General features: G+C 38.5%; 1 protein-coding gene across 1 annotated transcript; it reads right to left on the reverse strand.

The window, feature by feature from the left end:
* Positions 1 to 804: 804 nt before the first annotated feature.
* LOC147576499 (olfactory receptor 4C11-like) lies at positions 805 to 8445 on the reverse strand. Its single transcript, XM_086679391.1, has 2 exons — positions 7541 to 8445; positions 805 to 832 (listed from the first exon to the last, which is right to left on the reverse strand). The coding sequence occupies exons 1-2, from the start codon at positions 8443 to 8445 to the stop codon at positions 805 to 807; spliced, it is 933 nt and encodes a 310-aa protein (XP_086535517.1).
* Positions 8446 to 10404: the final 1959 nt, after the last annotated feature.

A 10404-nucleotide genomic window follows, 5' to 3' on the forward strand; every position in this document is an offset into this window, starting at 1 on the left:
AACAGTGGAGAGAGTGGACATCCCAGTCGTTTTTGTGACCTTGTGGGAAAGCTCTCAGTTTTTTCCCCACCAAGGATGATATTAGTGGTGGATCTCTCGTATATAGATTTTATGATCTTGAGGTATGATCCTTTTATCACTACTCTTTGAGGCGTTTTATCAAGAAAGGATGCTGAATTTTGTCAAATGCTTTGTCCACATCTATTGACAGGTTGATGTGGTTCTTCTCCTTTCTTTTCTAAGCAAGATGTATCACATTGATTGGTTTATGGAAATTGAGTCAGTCTTGCATCCCAGGTATAAATCCCACTTGATCGTGGTGAATAATTCTTTTAGTGTTGGCTAGGATCTTGTTGAGAGCTTTTACGTCCATGTTCATCAGGGAAATTGGTCTGTAGTTCTTTTTAGTGGGGTGTTTGTCTGGTTTTGGAATCAAGGTAATGCTGGCCTCATAGAATGTGTTTGGAACTTTTCCTTCCTTTTCTATTTTTTCGAACAGAATAGGTGTTAACTCTTCTTTCAGTGTTTGGTAGAATTCCCCTGGAAAGCCATCCAGCCCTGGACTCTGGTTCTGGGGAGATTTTTGATTCAATTTCTTTACTGGTTATGGGCCTGTTCAAATCTTCTATTTCTTCCTATTTCAGTTTTTGTAGTTTATATGTCTCTAGGAATTTGTCCGTTTCTTCCAGATCGCCCAATTTATTGGCATATAATTGTTCATAATATTGTCTTAATATTGTTTGTATTTCTGCAGCATTGGCTATGATTTCCCCTCTTTCATTCTTGATTTGATTTATTTGGGCCCTATCCTTTTTCTTTTTTGATCAAACTTGTTAAAGGTTTATCAATTTTATTAATTCTTCCAAAGAACCAGCTCCTGGTTTCATTGATCTGTTCTACTGTTTCCTTTTTTTTCCAATTTCAACAGAATTGATTTCTGCTCTAATATTTATTATTTCCTGGCCTCTGCTGGTTTGCTCTTCTTTTCCCAGCTCTTTTAAGTGTAAAGTTAGGTTGTGTATCTATGACCTTTCTTCCTTCTTTAGGAAGCTGTGAATTACAACACACTTCCCTCTTATGACTGCCTTGGTTGTGTCCCAGAGGTTTTTGTCTGTGGTATTATCATTTTCATTGGCCCATATACTTTTTATGTACCACTTTAACTTCTTGGTTAACCTATTCATTTGTTAGTAGGATGTTCTTTAGTCTCCAAGTATTTGTTGTCTGTCCAAATTTTTTCTTGAGATTTCGTGTTTCACTGTGTTGTGGTCTGAAAATATGCAAGGTGTGATCTCAGTCCTTTTGTACTTATTAAGGGCTGATTTGTGTCCCAGTATGTGATCTATTCTGGAGAATGTTCTACGTGCACTGGAGAAGAATATGTATTGTGCTGCTTTAGGATGAAATGTTCTGAATATATCTGTTAAGTACACCCAGTCCAGTGTGTCATTCAAAGCCTTTGCTTCTACATTGATTTTCCACTCACATGATCTGTGCATTGCTGTAATTTGGGTGTTGAAGTCCCCTACTATTATCATATTATTGTCAATGATTTCCTATATATTTGTCATTAATTGATTTATAAATTTGGGTTATTTCACATTGGGGCATAAATGTTTACAACTGTTAGATCTCCTAGGTAGATAAACCCCTTAATAATGATCTAATGCCCTTCTTAATCTCTTGTGACAGACTTTATTTTAAAATCTACATTGTCTGTTTTAAGACTGGCTACTCCAGCTCTCTTTTGGCAACCAGGAGCCTGTTAGGTGGTTCTCCATCTCTACTTTCAATCTGAAGGTGTCTTGATGTCGGGGCGCCTGGGTGGCTCAGTCGGTTGAGCGTCCAACTTCAGCTCAGGTCATGATCTCGTGGTCTGTGAGTTCAAGCCTTGCATCGGGCTCTGGGCTGACAGCTCAGAGCCTGGAGCCTGCTTCATATTCTGGGTCTCCCTCTCTCTCTCTGCCCTCTCCTGCTCATGCTGTCTCTCTCTGTCTCTCAAAAATAAATAAACACTGAAGGTGTCTTGATGTCTAAAATGAGTCCCTTGTAAACAGCATATAGATGGATCTTGTTTTCTTTTCCATTCTGTTACCTTATGTCTTTGATTGCAGCATTTAGTCCGTTGACATTTAGAATGAGTCCTAAAAGATATGAACTTATTGCCATTGTGTTGTTATGGAGTTTAAGTTTCCAGTGGTATTGTCTGGTCCTTTCTAGTCTTTGTTGCTTTAGATCTTTTTTGTTTTGTTTCGTCTTTTTTCCTCCCAGGGAGTTCCCTTTAAAATTTCTTGCAGGGCTGGGTTATTGTTCACCAACTCCATCAGGTTTGTTTGGGAAACTTTTTATCTCTCCTTCTATTTTCAATGACAACTTTGTTGGATAATGAATTCTTGGCTGCATACTTTTCTGATCCAACATATTGAACATATCTTGCCACTCCTTTCTGGCCTGCCAAGTTTCTGCAGATAGGTGTGCTGTGAACATGATCTGTCTTCCCTTGTAGGTTAAGGTTTTTTTTTTCCCTTTGCTGCTTTCATGACTCTTTCCTTGCCTGAGTATTTTGTGAATTGGAATATGATATGCCTCTTTGATGCTCTGTTTTTGTTGGCTCTAATGACAGTTTTCTGGGCTTTCTGGATTTTGAGGTCTACTTTTCCACTATTATTTGCTCACATGACCCTTCTATGCCTTTTTCTCTCTCTTCATCTTCTGGGACCCCTATGATTTGGATATTATTCCCTTTTAATGAGTCGCTGATTTCTCTCATTCTCATATCATGCTCTTTTGCCTTAGTTTTCCTGTTTTTCTCAACTTTATTATTCTCCATAATTTTGTCCTCTATATCATTGACTTGCTGCTCTGCTTCATCCATCCTTGCCACTATGGCTCCATTTGAGATTTAATGTCAGTTATAACATTTTTAATTTCACTCTGACAGAGTTTACTTCTTTTATTGCCACGGAAAGCGATTGTGTGTGTGCGTGTGTCTGTGTGTGTGTATGTTTTAAGCTGAGTAGTATTCTTAATATTGTGATTCTAAATTCTGTTTCTGACATCTTGATTATAACTGAGTTGATTAAGTCTCTGGTTGTCACTTCTTCCTCTTCTTTCTTTTCGGGTGAATTCTTTCATCTCATCATTTTGAAGGATGAGAAAGAATTAATAAAGTAAAAGAAATAAATCAAAATTTAAAACAACACAAAAATATCAAATAAAGAATGCTGGATTGTAGGTGTGTTTTGGTCTGGTTGTTGAAAGAAGCTTGATAGAATAGAGAACAAAGGAAATAAAACAAGTGAAAAAAAGGGGGACAAAAAGAAAAACATTTGAAAATTTAAAATAACAAATACAATAAGGTAGAATAAAATGAAATGATGAAAGTGAAATAGGATTTAAAAATTTACAAAAAAGTAAAAGTAAAGTAGAAAACCTAAAGAGAAATCTTTTTATAAAACTGGAAAATAAATATAAGTTTTTCTTTTTGTCTTTTCAAGAATGAGAAAAGAAAAGAAAAGAAAAAAAAATTGAATAGATGGACCAGTGAACAGAACGAAATATGGTTGAAAGAAATCCAGTTTCCCCCAGGAGTCAAACTATCAAGCACTTTATAGTTGTAAACAAAGCAGGCAGACACTTGTGGCATTCCTCTAGAGCACCATTGGCCCACTTGGAAGGGTCTTGGTGTAATGGCTCAATTCTCCACGAGATGGCGCTGCTTAGTTTGTTAGAGTGGAAGGTTGTGGCAAGCATGGGTGTGTATTCACATGCTCAGGAGGGCTGAAAATGGAAACACCAAGCTACCCAGTCTCTAGTATCAGAACTCTGTGAACTCCCCCACCAGCAATCAAGCACTCCTCCTTTGTCTCAGGCTTCTGTCCACTCCCTGCAACTACACTGCCTGTGACCAAGACATCAGTCCACCAGGCAGCACCTTCCCCCCACATTTTATCTCAGATGGGACTGTGTATCCAACCCCTCACTTCTGAGGGCCTCGCAGCTATGACCCACTGAGATGCTCTGGGGGAGGGTCTCAAGAGCAACGGCCAGTGCCTCCCTGCCCCCAGGAAGGTTCACATGACTGTGATGTTGCAGATGCCCGGAGAGTGAAGCCTGGTTCCAGCCTGTGCTAGAAAAAGTTCATGCAATCGTGTAGCAGCAGTGTCAGGGATTATTAATTATGGTAAATCACAACACAGATATGGCACCAGGCTTCACCCTTAACATCCTCGTCACAACCCCAGTGAATGTGGCTATTATCCAGGGTCTGGTGGGACCATTGCCTGTGGGGAGGCCACCCAGCATTTACCAAATGTTGTCCTGGAAGGGAAACTTCCTCTCCCCTAGCACCCCCTCGGACCTCACTGTCTGCTGCTGGGGAATTCACCCTTCCAAACAGAGCTTCACCGGGTATTGAGCTGTGGAGTTTCAGCTTCTGCCCACCCCTGTTTATGGAGACATAATTAAACCCTCTCTTTTCTAAGTTCTCTTTCTCCCTTTCTTGTGGGTGTTTCCGCTTTTTTTCTTCTTCACTAGCCTCTTTTAGGGGGAGTGCATTTCCTGTACTCTTGCCCTGTCTCTGTCCTCTGTCCACAAGCAAAAACAGCTCCCTACTATCCACAGCTTCTCTCTCCCCCAGTTTACCTCTCTGCACCATGTACCTGATGAGTTCTGTGCCTGAAGTTGCGGACTGTTGTGTTAACCCTCAAATCTCTTCTCTAGGTGTGCAGGTGGTTTTGTGTTGATCTAGCTGCGTTTCAGGGACGAGAAAGGGAAAAAAAGACTTCCCTGCTGCTCCACCATCTTGGCCCCTCCAGTGGTGTCTACCATGACTTTCTAAATGAAACTAAATCTTGTTGAGGCCCAGTGTTCATACAAATTATAATGTAACCTTTCTTATGTAAAAAGGTGTTAAAACTGAAATGTTGTATAGACACAATGGATCTGAACTGTGTGTCTAAATCACCTTATGCCAATTTCCAAACCAAAGGAAAAGATGAAGGAAAGTATCCTACTAGAAAAAGGATATAGACGTGGTCAAGTTATAAAGTGGCCAAGAGACTTGTGAAAAAAATCCTTAAGTAAATCACTGTAGAGATATGTCTGTCCCTCACCCCAGACATCACATGTCTCTGTGTGTGTGTGTGTGTGTGTGTGTGTGTGTGTGTGTGTGTGTGTTTGAGTGCTGGAGCGCTACTCTGAGAACATAGCATGGGACCCTCCATATGGGTACAGGAAGCAGAATGAGATAAGAAAAGTCAAGGAAGGAAGAGAGACTGGTTGGTATCAGGTGAGGGTGACTGGTTGACATTAGCCTATGTTAGAAGTTTTCCATATAAATATAACTCTTTGGGAGCAGATATGCCTGGATGTTTCCTCACACACTCCCACAGAGAAACCATAAGGAGAACTTCTAGGGACTAGCTCAAAAGAGATCACTGGGAAGGGTACAGAATTTGGAAGGAAACCACTGGCTTTCTGAGGGCTAACAAGGGGTCATCAGTGATCATAAGAAACAGAAATCTTCTTCCCACACCCAGGATACTATAATTAGAGAGTCTACAAAAATCCCCCAAAAGGAAGGCAAAGAAAAATCTTTCACCATTTGCCAGAAGCAGAAATGGTGAGTGAGTTTGTTAAGGTACCTGGTCACATAAGACTTTTTAGTCCCCTGACCCCTTCTTCCACCCTTATGAACTGACTTTATCTAAAATTTAAGGGAAGCTGGGATCTAAATGATCTAAGCATGAGAAGAAAATTCCCACAGCTTTCTGAATATTAATGAATATTTTCTTTCTCCCACTATATTAAATTTTAAAAATCAAAAAATGATAAAAATTAAACGTTTATTTTTATTATGTCTTGGTCACTTAAGAATCAATTATTCTAAATATAAACTTCACATGACCAGATTCAAATGCTTCAGAAATGAAACTGCAAGACACAAAACTAGGAAGATCAGGAGTCTTCACTTAGAACATAAAACATAATTGCCTCTTGTAATATGGCACTGAGAGCTCTGACAAATGTTCTCTTTGGGATTTAACTATTTATATGCCACCTCTTTCTATGTAGGAGTCTTGGGTATCTTAGATGAGACATGATAACATTTGGTCTTCAGTTGTTAGAAATGATCTCATACTTGGGAAGGTCATTGGATTCGTTTCTCATTAGCCTGTATTACTTAAAGTAATTCTTCTTGGTGCAAATTTGATGGTAACTATACATTCAGATATTGAAACAGCATCACATGACAGTACTTAATTATGGGATTATGATGTAGTGGAGGCGGACGTGGTGGTGGTTATGGTGGTAGAGTGTTTATTACAGATAGCAATTAGTTTAACTTCAAAAATTAAAATACATATTTAAACATTCCTCTACAAAACCAGAAGACCATAAACAAAAAGCAGTAATGTGGACCTTCAATCATGGGATTGCCCAAGGAATAGGAAATTTGAATTTTCAGACACCATTGGGAACCATAAATAAATAAATAAATAAATAAATAAATAAAGGGTTTTCCCGATATGCAAATAAATGGAAGAGCCAAGGAAGTCAAGCTAATCTAGGTCAATTTTATAGAGATACCCAGGAACTGCATTTGTTTCCCTACAAACGTTGAGATACCCAATGATTGATTCTCCAATAAAAAAGGCAAAGCTTCTTCTATCCCACCTGGATACAGTTACCACTTTCCTTTCACCTTTGCTTTCTCTACACTGTACATTGTTTTCTAGCGCCCTTCTACCCCTTAACCTTCTGCATATTCCTGCTGCCAAACCCCCTCACTGGCCCTGATCTGTGATGATGAAAGAGAAGGACCCTGCCAAAAAGCAGTTCCTGGCTGATTCCTCCCATCACTGCCAAGTGTAAAACTCTCCTTCTCCCACCATTCACTGAACACTGAGAGTGTTTTCCAGAGACAGTCCAGGTTTTCACTCAGGTTTCCAGCTCTTCGTGGAGTTTGAGGGTCCATTCATGTCCCAGTGAGTCAGCCTCAGGCACACATTCCACCACATAATTCTCTCAGAACATCTTCTCCAACTCCCAGGTTGTCAAGACCATGACCTTCATTTCTAAGTTCTGGTTCCATAGGGATTAGCTCTACATCCAAGTTCTTAAAGACTAGAATAAAATCTGTAGAGAATTAGTGTGCACGCACACACACACACACACAATCATTCTGTCAATAGTATATTTTTTTCTAAAGACAAATCGTACAGGAAGAGAAATTATCATGTGAATATAGCCAGCTGTCAAAAGAATTCAACTGAGAGCCAGCCCAGGTTGTTCACAATGTTTATGGATTTTAAGTAATCTTATTCTAATGCCATCCTCTCTGAATAAGCGTTGTGTATATATCCGTACTTATTCATAATAATTCAATTAAATATATAAAATATTAGTGAAGTTAAAATTTCCCAATGGATTTTTCCCACAATGAGAATAATTCATTTTGCCTGTCCATGAAGGAAGACCAGGCTGTTAAGGAAAAATACATTGAAATTCCTGAATATCCTGTATCCAAAGAAGTCATACTTTGCTACACCATAATTTCTTCATGGCTTTTTTCACTTCCATATTCCTCAGAGTATAGATCAGAGGGTTGAGTAGGGGTGTCCCGATTGTATAAAACACAGCCACTGTCTTGTCTATTGGAAATGTGGTTGGTGGGCGTGTGTATATGAATATGCATGGACCAAAAAATAAGACAACCACAATAAAGTGGGAGGTGCAGGTGGAAAGGGCTTTTCGCCTTCCTTCAGCACTGTGGTTACGCAGAGAGTACAAGATGACAACATAGGAGGTAAGCAGGATTATGAAACTCACCGTGCATATGGCCCCACTGTTGGAAACAACTAGCAAATTTGTCACATAAGTGTCCATGCAGGCAAGTTTCAACAAGGGCTGCAAGTCACAGAAATAGTGGTCAATCACGTTGGGGCCACAGAAAGGCAATCTCAAAGCCAGGAAAATTTGTGCCGAAGAGTGGATACAAGATCCCACCCAGGCTAGAATCACCAAAACACTGCACACGTGCCGGTTCATGATGGTTGTGTATCGCAAGGGCTTACAAATGGCTACATAGCGATCAAAAGCCATGAGGATGAGCACCAAGATTTCCATGCACCCAAAGAAATGGAGTGTAAAGACCTGAGTCATACATTCATTGTAGGAAATGGTCTTCTTCTGAGCAAGGGCATCCACAATCAATCTGGGGGCTGTGGTTGTAGAGAAGCAGGTGTCAGCAAAAGACAGATAGAATAGGAAGAAGTACATAGGACTCCCAAGGGTCCTGCTTGTTTTAATAGTCACTACAATGAGAAAGTTCCCCAACAGTGTCGCAAGGTAAAAGATCAAGAACACCCCAAATACTGCCCTCTGCTTTACTGGATCCTGTGTCAGCCCAAGGAGAATGAATTCAGTCACACTGCTATTCATTGCAATTCTACTGGCTGAAAGTAAGGTGCAGTTGAGGACAAGGGCTGAATCTGCAAAGAGAAGAAAAGAAGTGACAGCTTGGGAAGATCGGTGGGCTGAACTCTGAATGCCTTGCTTTTGCTCCATGTTATGTTACCTCTGACTGCCTTCAATCCCCTATGACTCTTGGTAAATCTGCAGATGCCCAAGCCTCTCCCAGATCTAAATGTTGATTCAGAAGCTAACTGAATTGGATCAACAAAGCCTTCGCATCTGGGGAGATAAAATTAAATGTCCTTTAAAAATTATGATTTCTACCAAGATTGAAAACTGCAGAACTTCACCTCTCCTTTGGCAAGTGCCTTAACTATCTCAAAATTTAGCTTTCAAGTGAAAAACGGAGTGCAAATATTTGCCTTACCTGATCCTGAGTTTTCTTAAGAATTAAGATTGTTTATGCACACAGATACACACATATATCTCATGTGTTATGCGTTTTATCTATATGCTTTGACATCTAAAAAAGACTATTCCACTAAGATTAAGCACTCATATTGTCGGAGAGTCCCTCTGGAACAAAATACTCTCAGTTCGGTTCACTTATTTTTGGGTCTCTGACCCCTTCATCTCTGAACCCATCAGTTTCTTGGGTGCAATATGCTTTATGTAAATCTATTTTGACCATCTTTTACTTACGCCTTTCCTGTTCAATGTCCGCTTCCCTGATGTCATTATATAACAAAGGTCAAGGCAACTTTGAGGTTGGAATAATTAAGAAAAACTGTTTACCCTCTTGACTGTACTCTGGGACTAAACTCAGAATATTGAGTGTCTCTACCTCTGAATTCAACATGCTATAAAATTCCTAATGATGCCTATAATCTAAATAGTTTTGTAACCCAGAGATATTCATTTTACCCTGATTTCACCAGCATACTTCTAAAAACTTCATCTGAAACATATCCCATAATTCTAACATACTATGTTATGATTATTCTACATCAAGTTTTTGTTCATAACATATTGAGTTTGTCATTTAAATCTTCATATAATATCATTTTGTGTCCTGATTTTGACTTGGAATTATTATAGCTCTTCTTCCCATGTTATCATACTTATCGTTAGTTTCACTGTTAATTTAATTATGTGACATTGTATTAAGTGTCTTAAATGGAATCTCTTTGACTATTTGTCCTTTGAGATATTTATATTGCTTCCAATTTGATTCAGATAAATAGCAACTTAGAGTAGTTTCCCAAGTAATATGCTGCTGTCCCAAATGCTAGAGATTATCATTGCTGTGGATAATTACTAAAAATATTTTTCAATATGGTGTGGACATATAGTTTAATAACTATATTTATGATGAAATAATTCATGTTTATCATTAATATTTCAAAGTACATAGAAAAATGAAAGAAAATTTAAAGCTGTCTCCAAATTATTGAATTTATAAACGCAGTCTCCAGAAATAACTACTTTTGTTTTTCTTTTAGAAATATCTTTTAAGAAACATTCTGTAAGTATATTTACATATGAATGTATCTCTACGTCCTTTTACTATATACACATATGGTCAATATTTCAAGGTTGATGATTTTGCAGAAAAGCTGATGAACATGCAAACAAACAAAAAAGGTTATTTTATGACGATCTTATTCTCTCATTTGGTTAGTAGAAAACAATTGAATTTTGTTATATACATACACATTTTTTATCAGCAACCACATTTTACATTGTTGCTGCATTTTTAACAAAAATATTATTCTCTTGAGAATTTTTTGTATTTGTTCAGTTCATATTTTGCAATCTTGATATTTTATCTGGGATGGCTATTCATCAAGAAAATAACTACATTTCTTGGTCGAGAACACAGTTGCTCCAGTCAAATGTCTTGGGTTCAAATCCCAGCTCCACTCTTTACCAGCTGGGGAAAGCTACTTTACACATAACCATAGTTACACTGCAGATAAAGTGAGA

This window comes from Puma concolor, chromosome D1, assembly GCF_028749965.1.
Source record: "Puma concolor isolate L17-30 chromosome D1, mPumCon1.1.hap2, whole genome shotgun sequence".
Classification (NCBI taxonomy): Eukaryota; Metazoa; Chordata; class Mammalia; order Carnivora; family Felidae; genus Puma; species Puma concolor.